Source organism: Aspergillus glaucus, assembly GCF_001890805.1.
Source record: "Aspergillus glaucus CBS 516.65 unplaced genomic scaffold ASPGLscaffold_8, whole genome shotgun sequence".
NCBI lineage: Eukaryota > Fungi > Ascomycota > Eurotiomycetes > Eurotiales > Aspergillaceae > Aspergillus > Aspergillus glaucus.
In genome coordinates this window covers 170,734-188,996 of record NW_019170460.1, presented here as the reverse complement: position 1 = coordinate 188,996, position 18,263 = coordinate 170,734, and the positions used below count along the sequence as shown (strand labels likewise).

Genomic DNA, 18,263 nt, shown 5'->3' with positions numbered 1-18,263 from the left:
TGTCCTACGCCTTACCGGGATGTATTCACATGTAGGGGCCGAGGTGGAGCTTGGGTAAGTGTGTTGGTCGTAGAAAGTACCGTGAGCATAGGTACGAAGTACCATCATTACTAAAAGAAGAAACAACACGAGTGATCATAATAATGCAACCTATTCACCAATGACTGTACACGGAAACCCGTACTAATACTGACACTGATATCATTCATCCGGATCCAATCCGCTAGAAATGCAAACGATCCATTCCTCCCGGTCCCAATCAAATCAAAAAACGTAAATGCAGGTGCCGGACGCCCAAATAAACTCCTGGGTAAACACGTAACATTAGGGGGAAAAAAAAAAAAAAAAAAAAAAAAAAAGGACAAAACAAAGGGATAGGTGCAAATAGGCATAACAATTTCAAAAGAACCACCACTGCTGGTGGGTTTGGTCAAATTTATCAGATGAAAACAACAAGACAAATAAATGATACATGTTAGTTCGGATATCGGATGCAGAACGAAAAGGACTAATTGGTTCTCGCATAAGATTCAGATCGCCACCATGCAAAGTTGTAAGTATGTATATGCATATAATCTCATGTCAATAGGTCGAAACCGGGCAGAAAAGGAGAAAAGAGGAAAGAAATGGCCATGAGAGAAGACCAGGTAAAATCGATAAATCTCAAAAAAAAAAAAGAAAAGAAAAAAGAAAGAAAAAGAAAAGAGAGAATAGACGTAACATCGGCTGCTGTTGAAGCCATTTAATTCGTGAAGCTTCCGGGCGACTCGGAAAAGATCTTCTCATAGATCTCGGTCAGGATCTTGGCATCAGCTCGCAAGCTGGGAGAGATATACCGGCTCTGCAGCAGGAAGCGGATCGTACGCCGGAGGAGTCGCTCGAGGATGTTTCGGTCTACCAGTTCGGAGAGGTTGGACATGTATGTGGCAGAGAGCACCAGCATGTTACCAAATTGCCTATAACCAGTTAGCTTCAGATTCATAATTCTCGCAAGGACAGTTTAGACATACGCATGAGCCGTTCCGAAGATATTGGTCACCACAGGACGGCCTTCAATACCATCAAACGCTTCAGTACTCAAAATGGCAGAGTCGATGCAGACCTTGCAGGCTCGTCGGAGCTTGGTAGGAAGATCCCGGTAGGTGTATCCCGAGGTATATCCCCATCCAGGGGTACTTCCGGGGGCGCGTTGAGCTGGCGCCGTACCCATGTCACTCGGAAGTCGACCCATATTAGTGGAGCGCTGACCGGAAGCCATCGAAGGGGACACTTGTTGAGACCGCGAGCCGGACATGGCCGGAGCGGCCCCTGGAGAGTCAACCGATGTTGCCCGTCCAGCAAAGTGGAGGGCGTGGTAAAGCAGTGGTCGATGAATAATATAACGGGCACCATAATACTTGGCACGCATCCGGGCGACGTTGATCTCCTTCGATGGCGGGTCGCCGTCCCTCCATCGCATCACTTCGGGAAGACTACTCCGCCATAATTGCAGGTTCATGCTCAGAATTTCCTGCACATTCGACGACCAACGGGTCTGGCCTTGCTCTAGGCATTGTTAGTAAACGCATAGGTACGCGGGCATTGCTCGACTTACTCTCAACCTTGTACAGGTCCGTGTGGACCCTGTTCAATACCTTCCGCAGATGGATCTGGGCCGAATAAAAGAACATCATCATCGTACTGGGCGCACAAATCTCATTGGGAAGCGAAAGGGTGAAGCGACCCTTAGGCAAGGAAATTCGTCCTTCGAGACGGGAAATCCCGCTAGCCGGGAGGTCAAGCTCAGCCAAGATGTCACTCTCCAGCTGCAGACAAGTCCAGTACGCAAAGTCGACCAGATCTTTGAGAGGGCCATCGCTCATCTGCTCATATCGCTTCGATCGAACCAGCACCTGACAGGCCCGAGCAGCCTGGTAAATCCATCCATGACTTTGGAATGGATGGGCTAATTGACCGGCGTAAAGACCGGCAAGCAACGCGGCTTGCACATGGGGCAATCCATTGGCCCCCTGCAAAGCACCCAGAATCTGGGTGGCATATCCATAGTAGGCCAGCCCGGGGATGACATCCATGTTTCTCAGATGTCGGTTGTCTGGACCCTCCCGGTTGGACGACTGACCGGCGATACTTCGTCGACCGTCAACAAGCGACGGAGAATTAAAAGGCTGGCTACTCGTCGACGCGTAGAAGCTGTTGGAAATCGGAAGGGCCGAATCTGACGCAGCTGGAGAAAGGAGGCTTCGGTTCAGCGACGGGCCAGGGATTTGCTCCTTGCGAAAATCCGGGGGGTTGTCAGTGACCGACCCCGGGACGGGGAGTTCCTTCCATTCACAGATACTACCCAAGGCAATCACCAGGAGGATGACGGCATTGTCAATTGATTGCTCAATGCGCCACGGGGAGGCCCGATCCGCCTTGACAGTGGCGGGAGACGGCACGTCGCATGCAGCACTGTGTAACGTATCACAGGAGCGCTTACGCTTGGCTCCCCGAGGATACTCTGCGGGAATGCCCGGATTCGACGGTCCCACCGGGCAATAGACCCGGATAAACCACTCGAGCTTCTTCTTAAGATCGCTCTGGTCGAGGAACGGATGCAACTTGTGCAGATTGTTCATGTAGCTCAGGTATAAACGACGGACGGTGCCCGCATCGGTGGCAAAAACACCGGACTCTTCAATCCCATGCTCAAGTGGCTTCAAAGGGGAAGATGACGATGATGGTGCGGCAGCAGCCGCAGCGGCTCCGCTCGCGGCCCAGCCACCGCCGGGGGAGCCATTGTTGGAATGAGGCGGCTCGTCCCAGTTGGGGATGGAACTGGATGCCATATACGAAAGGTTTGGCAGAACAGATTCCTCACTCGTGTCATCGCCTTCACCACGGCCATAAACCCGGATCAGACCGCGGCCCTCCTCGAGTTTCATGACATAATCCTCATCGTACTCTCTGGGAAATAGAAGACTCTTGATGGAGGGCCACATGAGAAGCTTATGCGCGGCGGTGGTGTGCTCGACGGGGATAGACAGCTCCCCGTCGTCGTCATCCTTGAGACCATCCTCGACATTTTCAGCGGCATCGATTTTCTGGCCCACGACGAACGAGGTACTTTCCTCCTTACTCTCCTGCTCGCGCAGAACATCCGGCATATCGGGTTTCGGTATCGGTTCGGCGGCTTGCTTTTGCGACGTAGGCCGAGCGGGGTCTTTGGTAGATACCACGCGAGCCTCCTTCGTCTTGGCCTCTGTTGCGAGAATTCGACTCAGTTGGGAACCTTGTTCGACCTGAATAGACTGTAGCTGGGTCATGCGTTCTTCCAATCGATCTTCCAACTGCTGCATCCGATCCAAAAGGAGCTGGGTCGCTTTCTCTTGTCTTCTCTAGGTTAGTATGGTTGCAGGCTCAAAATGTTGATTAACACGTACTTGTGTGGTGGAACCTCCTTGTAAACACAAGGGAGGTTGTTTTCTTTGCAATGACTACATGATGGTCGACCCTCATCGCATTTAGCTTTCCTCGCTCGACATTGGTCACAGGCCTGTCATGGGTCAGTAAAGACGTGTCCAGTATAAGATTGGAAGCTCCGTACCTGTTGCGCACGCGCAGCCTTCCGTTGACGCATCCCATAATTTTGACTTTGGTAGTAAGAAGGATCAAACGGTGTCGGGGTTTGTGGAATCGGTGCCGGGACTGGGGTTGGATATTGCGCGGGAGGGATCGAATGCGCTGTCACGGGTTCGCCATTGCTGGGTTGCTCTGGTGGAGGATATGGCAAACGAGCGCGATAATCAGGTGGAGCGGAGTGCGGCGGAGGCTCGTGGGGAGGAGCACCGTTCATGCGATAGTTTGGGGGTGGTGGTGGCCCATGAGCATCGGGAGGCGTGGTGACCGGACCAGGGAGACTGTTGGGCCGCCCATATGGGCCGTCGGGCGGTAATTGCGGCAATTCACGGTTGGGTATAACAGGATACGCGTGAGGCGGCGGAAGAGGAGGCTGGGGAGGGTTTGAAGCACGACGGTCATCAAAGGAAGGAGGAGGATAGGTAGGAGGAGCAGCAGCAGTGCGCCATGGTTCATAGATGGCATGAGCCGCGGCGGCAGCAGCAGCAGAGGGAGGAGGTGGCGGGGCATGCGACGCCTCCATGGGATGAGGCATGCGATGCATGGACGGCGGGGGAGGAGCGGCGGAATAAGAGAGTGGTTGTTTCTTGTCTTCCGTGGCCATAATGTCCATATTTGTTTTGTGTGTTTTTTTTTTTTTTTTTTTTTTTTTTTAAGCGGACAGTTAACAGGACATGATGTTGTTTAGTTGGGGGGGAGGTAGTGGTGGGTAGCTGTGAGCGGGTTTTTGAGAGAATCCGTGCTCGAAATAAGAAACGCGCGAGGCGCGAGAGGGGTTTCGTGAGGAGATTAGAGAGTCAAAAATAAAAAATAAAAATAATAAAAAATAATAATAATAATAATAATAAAAAAAATAAAAATCTATAATAAAGAAAAACAATAAGTATCACCAAGAATCAGTGTTGGGATCGTTCAATTTTTCCCAGAAGTGGGAAGCGGATATGGCGGTCGCACGATCCGATCAGGGCGGAAAAGAGAGGAAGAAAGAGAAAGAAAGAGGCAAAGAACGTACTAGCTAGTCAGGTAGCTTCAGCTGGACAATCCCCATGAACAGATGGGGAAAGTAAAGGACAATCGGTGAGGCCGAAAAGTAAACTCTCTCAGTAGCAAATCAGTCTGTCCCTCTTGAGATGGCCACAGAAAAGCAAAAATCAAACAGTGGAAAAAATGGGAAATGAAGCAAGAGAAAAAAGAGAGGGAGAGCGGGAGTGGTTAGTTAGGGAGAAGAGGAGACGGTGGTTGATTATCGGGTCGATCAGAAGTAATTCAACCGGTCGAATGGATTTAGTACGATTAGGAGAGGGAAAAGAAGAAAAGATGAGAAGAAACAGATGAGAAGAGAAGAAGAAGAAGAAGAAGAAGAAGAGGGGAAGAAAGATCACAACTCAATCACTATCACTGATATTGCACAGTGATCTGCCACTTCTTTCAGGATTCTGCCAGACTTCTATCTTTTTCTTTTCTTTCCAGCAAACACCGGCCTTAAATTGACAGATCTTTTTTTCTTCTACTTTTTTTGATAGATGGCTATCGGTGGAGTCGAAAAGACAAAATTTATGGAGCGGCTGAGCTTTCTGTCGTATAGTAGCATGCTCCGACTCCAATAGACACAATAGAGCGAAACTAGCAGCCATATGGCCGGAGACTTCATTCTACTATTACTAGTACAGAGTACTCTCTCTGTCATCATCACGATCATGAAACATTCCAGCCCAAGGGGTCCCATGCCATGCAGAAATCATGCCCGAAGCAGATACCCGTCACAACTTTGTGTGTATACGCCGTATACGGGAACTCGCTGAAAACCAGGTTATACAGGTCCAACAGCAAGGGGTTATCATATCCACGGTTCTGGTCAGGAACCCGTCAAGGATTTCCACGGATCTCCTGGTTTGGTAAGTTACGGGCCCCCCGTCGCATCCATCGCACCGAAACGTTGGGTTGGTTTTTTTTTTTTTTTTTTTTTTTTTTTTTTTGTCTTGTTTCTTGTTTTGAGGGTCTGGTGTTTCTGGGTCTTGTTGGCGATATATCGGATTCGGGTATGATTCGGCAGTTGCCATTAGTCCGGTGTTCCGCTCCGTACAGGAATAGTAATACTCTGTGGATTGGAATCAATAGCCCCCTATTCAATTCGGAATGCCATGATGGATCATTTGCCACAGTTCTGGCATGCTTTTTAAACTGTACGGAATACATAGTAGTGACACTGCCAGGATCTCATAGAGCACTCGTAGATTCACCGTCACAATTTGTCAACGTTATCTGCAAGGCAGGATCTCTTGCAGTTCGGTGCACAGACATGAGAAGCAAGGGAGCGGTGCGTTCTCCAGTTGATCTGGGGTCGGAGGATTCGTTATGATGGAGTCAGTCGGAGGAGGTGATGTTGTTCAGTCACGTGTAACATCAATTGCCCTCTGTACTTGTAGTCGTACTTTTATGTAGATACCACTGTAGTGTTTAGATACCCTGGATGGAGTCTACACCGACTACCTAGGATATATCTGAACCCAATCTGTCCCGATCGGACTAATTTCCTGTACAGCATACCGGCCTGTCAAAGTACAGCCATCAATCCTAATAGGACTGTTTAATTGGCTGGCAAACCCTACCGTACCGTATTTTGACAGGATAAGCAACATCATCACGATATATCACATTCCACCGGTCTGGAACCCGCCAGCCCCCCGATTGCGCCGGTCATCTCCGCTCTCTCGCTTACTGGCATAGCTATATGCTATACGGGGTAGAACAAAGGATGATAATTATTACCCTGTAGGAACACATAAAGTGCTGAGAGATGCCAGGATGCAGGAGTCGTGTTGAATGCCGGGGATGCCCTTGTAAAAGTACGAGGATTCGGTTTGTAGGATTCGGTACTTTTAGCGATGGATTTTCTTGCTTATCACATACCCCATGTTAGTTAATTCGGTATTCCTCTTCGAGTAATAACTGTTTATGATCAGCCAATTTGCTATCCGAGAGCACCTCCAGACAACAATCAATATACCTGTCAACCGACAACCATATTGACGTTGAGCGATCTGTGCGTGCTGACGTAGACTCTACTTGTAAGTACACATAGCATCACATACAGATGCATGCATATACTTCGTACTGAGAGTGCTCTGGGGGAATTGACTGGGTCGGGATTATTCTTGGGGGTGCTCGGGCCTCGAGTATTTGTTGGAGTTCTTGCGAGGATGCATTTATTGATCGTTGTGTGATGCTGTATGGAGTAGAGTACTGTTCTATTTCGGTACCTCTACCAGCGGCATCCTTGTACTGGACAGAGTACAGAGGTGTGCGAGATAAGTCTCGCTCGGCGCTATTCCCTTTTAGGAATAGACTAGTCAGCACTGTACACGCCATTACACGTAGCTACCATCATCTGCAACCCCCTCAACACTGCATATGGCCTATCTTATTGCTTTTTTTAAACCATATAGGCCATTATTGATGCCACTTGCTCTCTATCTTCCTACCACCTGCCCAGAGTACATAGATGGCTTCCTCGGCGGCTTCAGTGGACAGCCAGGTAGAGTGATCTATCATATAAATTACCATGGGATCTACCTTGACCGTATATTACAGCCAAGCGCCTAAAAAATTACTAGCGCCGAGCGAGACTTATCTCGCACACCTCTGTACTCTGTATCCGTATGTGAATTAAGTCTACTTGAAGAAAGTCACATGAGCATGTAGACGTGCCAGCATCGTCACACATCATCAGTATGACAGTAAAATCACCACAAACAACATCATAATCACCAGCCAAATGTCACGCTTATACCTATCCGCATATACTACCCAAACATAACCGAAACCCGCTTTACATCCGTCAGAGCGGTACACAAAACCGTCAACTCCACCTACACAGCTCTCGAGGACCCCAACAACCCATCTACCATCCAATACATAACCATCCACAAGATTCCTGAAACCACAGCACAAAAGATCACCGATAATAGCGAGATCTTTGGCGTGCCGTTCCGGTTCACGTATTACCATGATTTTAAAGTAGGGGTTATCAAGGTTCTACCACTTATCCACGACGAAATCACTCTGCGCGTGAGAGATGTCATCTGCGATCACGCTAAGCGTATGGGTGTGAAAGACGAGGAAATAATTGAAGGAGCGCCAAGGACACAAAAAATCCTTCTGGAAAACAACACGAAGCAACCAGGCGCATACCTCGCTCCCGCAGACCGCCCTCTCCAATACGGCCAGACCATGCCATGGTCATCTCCTGTAATAGAAACGGCACTATCAGAGTCTCTCACCCATCTGCACGGCGATGGAAGATGGTGGCTCTCAGGCCTCAGCGGGACCAACGTCGTACTAGCCATCTCTCTCAAAATAACACTACCAAAAAGCGTATTGATCCAGAGATGGCAGAGGGCACTGGTAGAGAGGCCTGGGCGGCATAGGACTAGGCCCGCGATTAGGGTACAGTCAACGCAGAGTATTACTGTCACGGCGGATAGTGTTGAGAGTGGACCGTTGGTCCCTTCGCTTCGGGCGTTGATGTGTCCGAGTTCTGAAGATACAAAGGATGTTACTATACCGGACGAGAAGCTGATTGGATGTTTTAGTGATTTCTGGTAGGAGTGTATGAATGCAGGTTACTGTTATAGCTCCTGGCTTCTGGGTTTGGTGCCTTGGGGCTCGTTGCTTTGTACGTGCTCCATTTATTCAGTAACTGTGCGAGTACAGCAGTGAAGTGACGGTTTTCCATACAATAAATTATAGCATGACTCTAGATAATTCACTTGGTTCTTTTTAATTCTGGCTACTGCCACCCATAGTGTATATTCCACTTAAAACACAGTAAGTCCTCAACTCAAAGGCACATCCACCACTGTCAAAATGACAACAGACTCATATCTTTCCATAACGGTTAAACCGCTTCACACATCTCCAAACACTACTCCCAATTTCAATTCATTCTAAGGAATTTATCTCCACAGATCCTCATACTCCACTATCTGAGAGGACATCTTTATATCTAGCAACAGGATTGATAACGAGCAGGTACAAGAAACAGGAATTTGACAGATTATTCTGCTCGCTCATTCCGGATCTTGCCGGTCTCTCCCCAGAGACAATTGAAGAGATTCATGGCAAATGAATTCGAGGTTGATATAAAATGTATCCATCGATTACCCCCACAGCGTTTGGGGGTTTGTTTCCGGGGACTTGTCCAAGTCTGGCTTAGAGCATGTGCTTGTTGGCCGTTCTGCCCTGTCCCTATGTTGATTGTCACAACGCCAGGGTAGAGAGTTTTAACGATATGTATAACATGCCGCTTCATGCACGAGCGCTATATCACTTATCTTTCGTTCGAGCTAACGTCTGGGCAGATCGAGCAAGGAACACAGTTCCCTTCATCGAATTTCGACTCCACGATTTGGGTCTTCGGACAATTGAATTGGTATCAAACTTCATAGATAAGGTTAGTTCAGGCTGATGGATTCTAGAAGGATCCTGAACTCAATGAATCGGTAGACTATCCATGTTCTCCACCAAGCATTCAATAACTCTACCAGACTGACCTATTAGCTGGTCGAATTGATTACCTTGAAATGTACTGATTCAAGGCCGGGGGAACAAGAAAGTCCTTGATTTTTTAAGATCATGCGACGGCATGACCTATTTGTCTTATGAACGGACTCCTAGAAACTCTGGGCTTCAAGTCGTCGACAACAAAAATGGGCTTGTGGTACTACGCAGTTTCATGTACTGCGAAGACCATGAGCTAGGGATCATCGAAATGTTTCTCACACCAATCGGCCAGCGAAAATGTCTGAACCAAAGATAACATTAGTGAGGCGTCACTGTCGATAGATGACGATCGGTTTGAGATGTTTCAGGAAGTTCTCGCATCTGGAAGATTGAGTCAGCCCAGAGCGGCTGCCGTGCGGTTGCGAGTAAGGTGAATTCAAGGGTGTTCAAATTGCTTGACATCCTCCGTATGAGCTAGCTGCCTTGTTCTAGCATGTCCTATGTACAGGGACAAAATCTTTGAAGCACGTCGGGTGATCCCTGTTGTGGATACTGGCTCACCAAAAACATTCCTGAGCCCAGAAGTTATACCCATAGAAAACATACTGCTAACATACTCTAGGTCTACAAAGTCTTGATCATCATAGAAGAAATTCCCACCCTTGTGAACATTGCAGACCATGAACACAAAGCCAGAGGCAGTCCAAATCTCTACCATAATGGATGTTTCGTCGTGGGTTTCCCTCCCGTCATTGAGGCAAAAAGCTCATGTTCTATGAAGGTATAGAGGTGCGGGATTTTCTGGTTCTATGCTAACGCCGTCCTCAGATTTAATGATTCGGTTGAATTTATGTCCCTCATAATCGACAGGCGTATCAAACCCCCTCAATATTCTACGCGTTGACGCACGCTGGTGGTTCGCCCATAGCAATAGCACTACAAATACCGTGCTGACACAGCGTTACCTGGCCACAGCCCGGTCCATCTGTCTCGCAACATAGTGCAAGGTCATGCCCAATTGGGAGAATCTATGGGTATACCGGGAATCAAACACTCGCCCTCGACATTCAGCTGGATTCGTTGATCTACAGCACCCACAGAAGGGCACCTGGCACACCTTTGGACTGAGTTGTTCTCATTGCAATTAGCGCCTATACAGGGGATGCCCGACGAGTCATTCTGGGAAACATTGTGTCTTGCATACGCCAACCAGAAGGAAACGGACTTCCGCGGACTGTTACTGCGCAAGTGTTTATTTCAATGCTAGCAACCCGGACTGCAGAATTTCGAGTCACAGAAAAGCCTGGCATAGATAGTCTATCCAATACATAACCTAAAGCACACAGCAATGACCACACAGGCATGGTGGCCTTGCTCTTCCTTCGTGGAATGTGACGAGAACTTTTGGTGTCTATACACTCTATTCTGGCCAAGAGACCTCTTACCGAAATCCCTTGGACCCATAAAAATTTAGAGACCCTTCTCTGCATAAACAGTTATGGGCCTTGGGACATTTTGGACATCAACATCATCAAGGAAATATTCTGTCTGATTGTGGCAACCCCGTTGCATACTCACGAGGTCCTATTGGCATCTTCAAGCCAGGTAGGATCGGAGCCCTACGGACATTATTCACTCCACGAATGATCCTCTCGACAAAATAAAGGCGTGAAATAGTTCATATGGACTATCGTCCACCATAAACATTACCGAAATGGCATTCTTCACGCCAGTGTTTTCATTAGCGCGGCCAAAGGAGAGATTTCCTAATTTATCCAACAAAGATCTAGTTGCATGCTTCGACAGATTCCTGTAAAGGATACTTTGTCGCCTCGAGATTCCGATGGGTTATACAACCCTATTGATGCACGTGATGGACAAAATTGGGAACTCAGGACTGGTATCTGGATAAGTACCCCTCTCCTGTTATCGATTTATTCTATGCTTGCATATATGGACTGGCAAAAGGCAAAGAAGTGTTCGGTCTATAGCAACACGGAGCTCAAGTCAGCTTGGGAGCACCTTAGAAGTGCCCAGGACCTTGCCTAGCAGCTCTTTCGCAAAAGGTACTGATACACTTTGTAGCTCAGAGTGACTTGAGCATGTTCAGGATAAAGAATGGCTGTGGATAAGTCCGGTTGAACATGGAACAATGGCTTCACGGGCAAAGTAACAACTTCCAAAGTCATTCTGCTAGTCTCATTAATCAGAGAAAAGCCAAGACACATTCTTGGAGAGAGAATGACAATGCAAGATACTGGTTAGCGAGACTGGCCAAGTCACCCTACCAATATCACGGATATTCCTGTCACAGCGAGTGGGCTGCTTCCAAAACAGTTAGCGACATGGATTATTATGGGTAAACTATGCCCTAGAGGAGGAAATGCACTATAACCATGGGGAAATGCCCTGTTCATCCTAAGTATAATAATCGTTAACGCCACACGCATCAACGAGTTTGCTAACCCAGTGATGCGAAGACCAAGGATCTACGTTGACTGGATGTCCATCATCCCCAAGTGCCACGCCGTCAATAACAAAGATCATGCTTAGCATCACTCTCAGAAACATAAAAGGGCCAAGTAAGCAGCTCAGCCCATGGCGCAACCACTGCCATCTGATCTTTAAACGTCACCAAAAACGCCATGATACTTGGGCTGCTCCTTTTCATTGAGTCCACGATTTTCCATCATTGATAAACCAGCGACCTACATAATAGATGGCTTAAAAACTACCCTGGGCGAGATTTAAAAACCTAAGGTTCGAGTCCTTATACATGTGCCTCAACCAGAATGTTGCAGATATTGACGGCCTGATACAGTCCGCCCGATGGAGTAGAAATCGAAACTAAACTGGACCTCTCATGAACCACCTCAATTTGGAGATGAACATGAATGGACGCCAGGCTCAAGAGCTCATTCAAGGTTTAAACTTCGACGGTTTGTTCACCATGGACCGGAGTTTAAAGAGAAACACAAGAAAGAGAGGAATGTTGTCAATTACGAGCTATGAGCCAGTCGACGCAATTGCGAGTCCGGCGATAAGGGTGTATTTACTCTTGCAGGTTCGGCCTGGGAATCACTCCAAAGACATTTTCCCTGGTATAACTGGACCACTCAAGCAGCAAAAACGACCCCTCCAAGCCCAATCAGCACGCCATGAAGCGTTTGAACGCGTCTTGCTTGGAGTTCTTAATTCCAAAACCTGAAGTACTGAAATTTCAACACATGCGGCCGACTAAATTCTCGGCGATAGTGAGAACCATAAGACCACTTGGATCATGGAAGGATCCATTCAAGTCATTATTGACTCAAGTGGAGGCCCGCCTTACGCCCGGAGGACCACAGTAGGAATGACAATCTGGTTAATAGTGGAAAGAAAGGAGAGTACTGTTTGCCCCCAGTAAGTCCAAAATCCCAGTGCATAATTTGCAGCAACTGGCTATACACTGCATGCACTCAATGGGAGGCCGCTGTAATGCTTTGAGCTGCCAGAATAGGCTGAATGATCGAGTGAGAGAAAGAACTATGACATGTGCATGTTATCGAATGCTGCTTGCTCAGACTGAGAATCAGTCACAAAACATCTTGAAAGGACACCGCATATAATAGGAGAGCAACGTATCTCTCTCCCCTATGCGTTCCCCAACTATCAAGAACCTAGGGTGAGAATTTTGGTCTTCTGTGCCAGTTATAAGCCACAGGCATGACACATTCGTTCCTTACACTATGGAACTCGAAATATTACGAAGTCAAATCCAGACGACGTCGATTGGAAGGATCAGTTGTCACAGACTGATCTGAACACATTATCATAATTTTTGTCGCCCACGGCACGGGGTGTTGTGTTGTGCTGTGTTTGATGCACGCCACTGCGCTGAGTGCCTACTCGATTCTTACCCAGCCACCTCAAATCAAGTCTCATCTCAACCATGGATGACGCAAACAGCAACTGCCCGGCTACAGAGCCAATTCTCCGGGCTAGTCGACGCCTGGTTCTCCGCACGGAGGCGGCCGGCAGATAGAAGGATGAGTGGAAAGGAGGGACCCATGGGGCTACGACCCGGCGCATCTTCCCAGAGCCGTCCAGACGGCTATTAGGGCTCCATTACGGGCTACGCCAGGCCGCCAGTTCAGTGCTGGTCCAGATGCAAACTGGAAAGATCGCCCTGGCCGGTTATCTTGGCCGATTCGGCGCGATGGAATCTACAGAGTGCCTCTGTGGCCTTGGCCGCCAGGACATACGCCATATCTTACTTGATTGCCCCCGGCACTCCCAAGTCAGGTCTAGGGTGCTTCGTCGGGGACCACTACTACAGCTAGACCACCGGGCTTATCTGACAGACCTGGAGTTGATCCCTAAAGCAATTCAATTCATGCTGGAGACACGGCTCCTCGGTCAATTTGGAGCCCTGCCGGCCTCATACCGGGTTAGTACAACCCACGATGCTTAGATGGAACGCGCGGGCGTTTGCGTATAGGGATGGATGCGAGGGAGATCAGGAGATCTCGGGGCCCTCATGGACCCGGAGAACTAGAGCTGCATAAGGATGTACGGGGCTGTTTATATTTAAACCGTAGCTTTCCCGGCTACTCTATAGGGACCTGCCGCCAATCGGCCTTTCGGCTGACAGACGCGAGAATGAATTAATAATAATAATAATAAAATAATCTCAACCATGGAGATTGAATCGAACGGCATTCTAGGCAAAGAGCTATCTTTTGCGTGATCCAATTCCAATCGGCAAAAACATGCCTGTCTTCTGCGGGAAGCGGCCATGTTTTTATTCAAGCTTCCCAAAGATGCTCCCATCATTCCAATTCTTGGGACCGCGGCTGCATTGGGTGCCATTAACCATAACGAGCAAACTATTCCCGCGATTAAATCGGGACACGCATTCTGGCTGTTGGGTATTCATCATTATGGACACAGCGGCATATTTTAAACGCCAAAACTGATTGTCCCATGTTTCCCCGGCTTAGGCCTTTAAAGAATGATGATATTTCCTCGATTGCTATCGTCAACAAGGCTTGTTATTCCGGACCTTGGGCGAAGCTAGCCTGTTTTTTTTTTTTTTTTTTTTTTTTTTTTTTTTTTTTTTATCTTGGTGAGTGAGTGGGCAAGGTTATATTGCTTGATTAGCACGCTACAGGACGAGAGACGCGAATTGGTATGTTGGTTCTTTGGATATGGAGAAAGCAGGACCGCAACGAAGCGTACAGAAGATTCATGGAGCAGCACGTCGAAAACCTTGGAGGGGGCAGAGAACGCCATATGACCCGGCTAAATCATGGAGTGGAATGATTTGCTTACAGCGAGAAGCTGATAGATCAACTGAAGATTTATGTACGAGTATCAGATATCCATCAATCATGCAAAAATCTCACCCAACTTCATTCCGGGTATGAATAGAATAGAATAGATATGAATCACTCAAGCATAAATGCACGTAATTACACCTTCCGCAAGGTATAATGGAAAATTCGCCATACGCCCTCGAACGCCTCGACCCGATCCTTCGCCTCGAAGAAGTCATACCATCTCGTCCGCCGCAGTTTCAACTCATACCACGGTTGATCTTCATCCGAATCAGTTGTGCAGTCGCTTTCTCCTGTTGTTACGATTTCGAGATAGCGACGGTGGACGCGTAAGTGCAGGATGGAGATGTGGTGATTGATTGAGGATACCATGTAGATCTGTTCGATATTAGGTAGTCTTCCTCACTTGCAGGGGTTGATGGACGTACATCATCGTATAAACTACCCACGGTCTTCCCAATCTGCATATACTTCATCCGCTTCTCCCAGAGACTCGGCCCCGGCTGCACAGCCTTCCATCTATCTGCATTCGACATCCTCCGTGGACGCCGCAGCGCCAGGAACGGGTGGTCGTATTTAGACCGTTTATGTGGTTTCTCCTTCTCGTGGTTGCTATTACTATCCTCCTCGGTGTGGTGCTCGCCTTCTGACCCCTCGCTCGTCCCCCCTCCCCAGCGAGGTGCCGTCGTCCACCATTGGCCCTCGCCAGGACGGACATCGGTGACTCCATCGCGCGCGCGTTCTTGAGCAGCTAGAAGCATTGCACCCACCTCCCGGAATACATCGCCGGCGTCACCAATCCCGGAGCCGGGGTTTTCTTCGGGGGTCCGAAAGGCGGTCTCGGAACGGCATTGGCCAACGAAAACCGGACCCTCTAGGACGCCGCTCCGGGCCTGTGTTCGGTCTTTAGGTGAGCGGCCTGTCTCGAAGGTCATTCGGACAGGAAAGAGTAGTGTCTTGACGGCTAGTCGTGGCGGGATTGTGGGAATGCTGACTTGGCAGCCAAAGGGCCAGGCGGTCATTTCGACAAAGGCTCGAACGGTTTCCTCGCGGGCGTCTTCGGGCATTTCGTGTCCAGCGCCAACACGGCGGCCAGTGTACCTTTCCACCGGGGTTCGGGATCCTGGATCATCATTGGTGCCGTTACCGTTCGTCTGTGCGGGCTGATCAATGTCCATCGACGGATTTCTCTCCGATGTTTGTGTGTTCTCATCGTCCGTCTGCATCTTATCTCCCTTATCCTCCGGCTGCGGTTCTGGCGTAGCAGGACGCTCAAAGTAATGATCCAAACTGGTATCCCAATACAGAGCCATCCGCTCAAATCCCGCCCAGAACTTCCTCGTCTGTGCGATCCTCACCCTCTGACGACCCTCCCGCGGCGGCATCCGACTAACCTCCCGGAACCCATCGTCGTTCTCAATCAACAACTCATTCCTCAACGTCTCGAACCGCTCTTTATCCGGATACCGATTGTCATTTCCCATTAGTGCCGGTTGGCCATTTTGGTCTCCCTCTCCAGCCGTATTGTCCTCCCAAGGCAATGGCCGGACAGAACTCGTAGTGTCATGTCGAACAATGCGCGATGCAGGGACCTCCGACTCCACTTTCAGGTTGAACGCCCGGAACCTCGATGGTGTGATATCCTGGGGTCGCTTTATGGTGATTAGGTCGTTGTATAGGTCTTTGAGGGCGGATTCCGCGTCTTCTTCTGTGGGGTCGGGGAGGTTGTAGATGGGGAAGTCGATGGGGGTCGGGGCGGTGGGAGGAGGACGTTCTCTTTCTGGATCGGTACCTACAGGGAGGCCTGTAATTAGTACGGAGTAGGAGTTAGCGGAATCCTAGACAAACGGAGGGAACGGAGCTGTCAAGGCGGGAACCCACTCAGGCCACCAAAGACACCGAACATGTTCAATTGACGAGTGGTCTCAGCTGCGATTATTTCGAGTCTCCTGTCTCTTTCTGTCTTTTCGATCCCATAGAATATCGCAAGTGTTGCAAGTTAATCCACGACAGGATCAAGACACAGCGGTACTAATGGCGGGAGCGACCCAAACAGACGTCAGGAACAAAGTCCAGGAACACGATCAGAAACAGTGGAATAAACAGCGGATTGAATGTCGCAGAAACAACCGATTTTCTGGTCTGAATGTTGATTGTGCGCAGGTGTCAAGACAAAAGGAGAGGAAGTGAAAACTGGAGGGGACGTGTTGGACGTGGAGAACGACAATATGGCCTCCGGTCCGGGAGTTGGTTGGATCGCGGAGGTATGTTTTGTTTCATATCGGACAGCCTTTTTCTCTTTTTTCTCTGTTGTTTTCACGATGGAGGAGCTTATGGTTCTTATTTCCATATTGACTAGTGCTATGAATTCACTTTTCTCTTCTCTTGTGTAACTACTAACTAGCTAATGCTGTCACGGCGGGGTTTCGCATCGGGCCGTTGCAACGGTTGACACTTACATACCTGCCACTATGCTGTCTACACTCAGCTCTCTACCGGTCAATTTAATTCAAGTTAATCGCCCTGGAATACAAGAAAGAGAAAGTATTGCTTCTATCATTAACCTGGGCTACGCGCTAGATGATCGACCTTCAACCAAGTTATAGCGTAAACGCAGCTCATATTCTGAAGCGGGGATACCGCCGAAAATGAGGTTGAATGTCTATCAAAGTACTTGTCTCTGTCTACATCCCTTAAAGTACAGTACTTTTGCACCATCCGGAACTCGGTACGGTCACATGACAAAAACAAATGACATCGCCTGATATCCAAGCTAGTCCATCTTCGGGATAGTTTCTATTAAGTAGACACCTTCCCAGTCAGACATGCTTAACTAGTTAACTAGTTAACTAACGTATTCGGTAAGCGAGCTGGCCTTGTAAGCGGGCTGGCCACCCAACCAAAACGCGTCCAATAATTAGCACTTGATTAATTCAACCACCCACCATGCCACCAATTCGCCCTCGAAGCTCCCATAATTCAATAGAGCAGGAGGGTAGGATCTTATTAGCTATCCAGGCTATTAAGAATCAAGAAATTAGCTCTATTTGCAAAGCAGCACACCACTTTCAAGTGCCTCGCTCTACCTTACAACGCCGCCTTACTGGTGATGTCTTTCGCCCTGAATCACGCGCCAATAACCATAAATTGTCTCAAACAGAAGAGGAATCACTCATACAATGGATACTCTCAATGGATTCCCATGGAGCAGTGCCTCAGCCTACTGCTGTATGAGAAATGGCTAATCTATTACTTGCAGCGCGTGGATCTACCCCAGTTCAAACAGTTGGTGAGAATTGGATTACAAACTTTGTGAAAAGGCAATCTGAGCTTTCAATCTGATTCTCAATGCGCTATAATTATGAGCATGCAAAGTGTGAAGACCTAAAAATCATCCAAGAGTGGTTTAATTGTGTGCAATGTACAATACTTCAATATGGCATTGACCCTGATGATATCTACAACTTTGATGAAACTGGCTTTGCAATGGGCTTAACTGCAACTGCAAAAGTGATTACAAGGTCTGAATACCATGATCAGTGATCCCTTTTACAGCCTGGAAATCATGAATGGGTCACTGCAATTGAGGCAATAAGCACATCAGGGTGGGCCTTGCCTCCATGCATTATTTTCAAAGGCAAGGTCTTTATTGAGGGTTGGTTTGACAATGTCCCAGGCGACTGGCTCTTTGAAGTTAGCCCAAATGGATGGACTTCTGATGAAATTGGGCTTCAGTGGCTCCAAAAGCTCTTTATTCCATCAACAACTGCTCATACAAAAGGGAAATATTTGCTTTTGATCCTTGACAGCCATGATAGTCATTTG

The 18,263-nt window shown here is 48.3% G+C and overlaps 3 protein-coding genes across 3 annotated transcripts; 1 reads left to right on the top strand and 2 right to left on the bottom strand.

Moving 5' to 3' along the window:
- Window positions 1–332: 332 nt before the first annotated feature.
- On the bottom strand, window positions 333–4,272 carry clcA (putative C6 finger domain protein). Its single transcript, XM_022549687.1, has 5 exons — window positions 3,587–4,272; window positions 3,423–3,535; window positions 1,595–3,372; window positions 1,011–1,545; window positions 333–956 (listed from the first exon to the last, which is right to left on the bottom strand). The coding sequence occupies exons 1-5, from the start codon at window positions 4,229–4,231 to the stop codon at window positions 743–745; spliced, it is 3,285 nt and encodes a 1,094-aa protein (XP_022401682.1). The 5' UTR covers window positions 4,232–4,272; the 3' UTR covers window positions 333–742.
- Window positions 4,273–7,349: 3,077 nt separating this feature from the next.
- ASPGLDRAFT_24860 (uncharacterized protein) lies at window positions 7,350–8,223 on the top strand (the record flags this gene model as incomplete). Its single annotated transcript, XM_022543421.1, has 2 exons — window positions 7,350–7,355; window positions 7,390–8,223. 2 exons carry the CDS (start codon window positions 7,350–7,352, stop codon window positions 8,221–8,223), a joined length of 840 nt encoding a protein of 279 aa, XP_022401681.1.
- A 6,109-nt stretch (window positions 8,224–14,332) lies between these two features.
- On the bottom strand, window positions 14,333–16,759 carry ASPGLDRAFT_45942 (uncharacterized protein). The gene is made up of 3 exons (XM_022546352.1): window positions 16,320–16,759; window positions 14,867–16,242; window positions 14,333–14,816 (listed from the first exon to the last, which is right to left on the bottom strand). Exons 1-3 carry the CDS (start codon window positions 16,342–16,344, stop codon window positions 14,574–14,576), a joined length of 1,644 nt encoding a protein of 547 aa, XP_022401680.1. The 5' UTR covers window positions 16,345–16,759; the 3' UTR covers window positions 14,333–14,573.
- Between the last annotated feature and the right edge of the window lie 1,504 nt (window positions 16,760–18,263).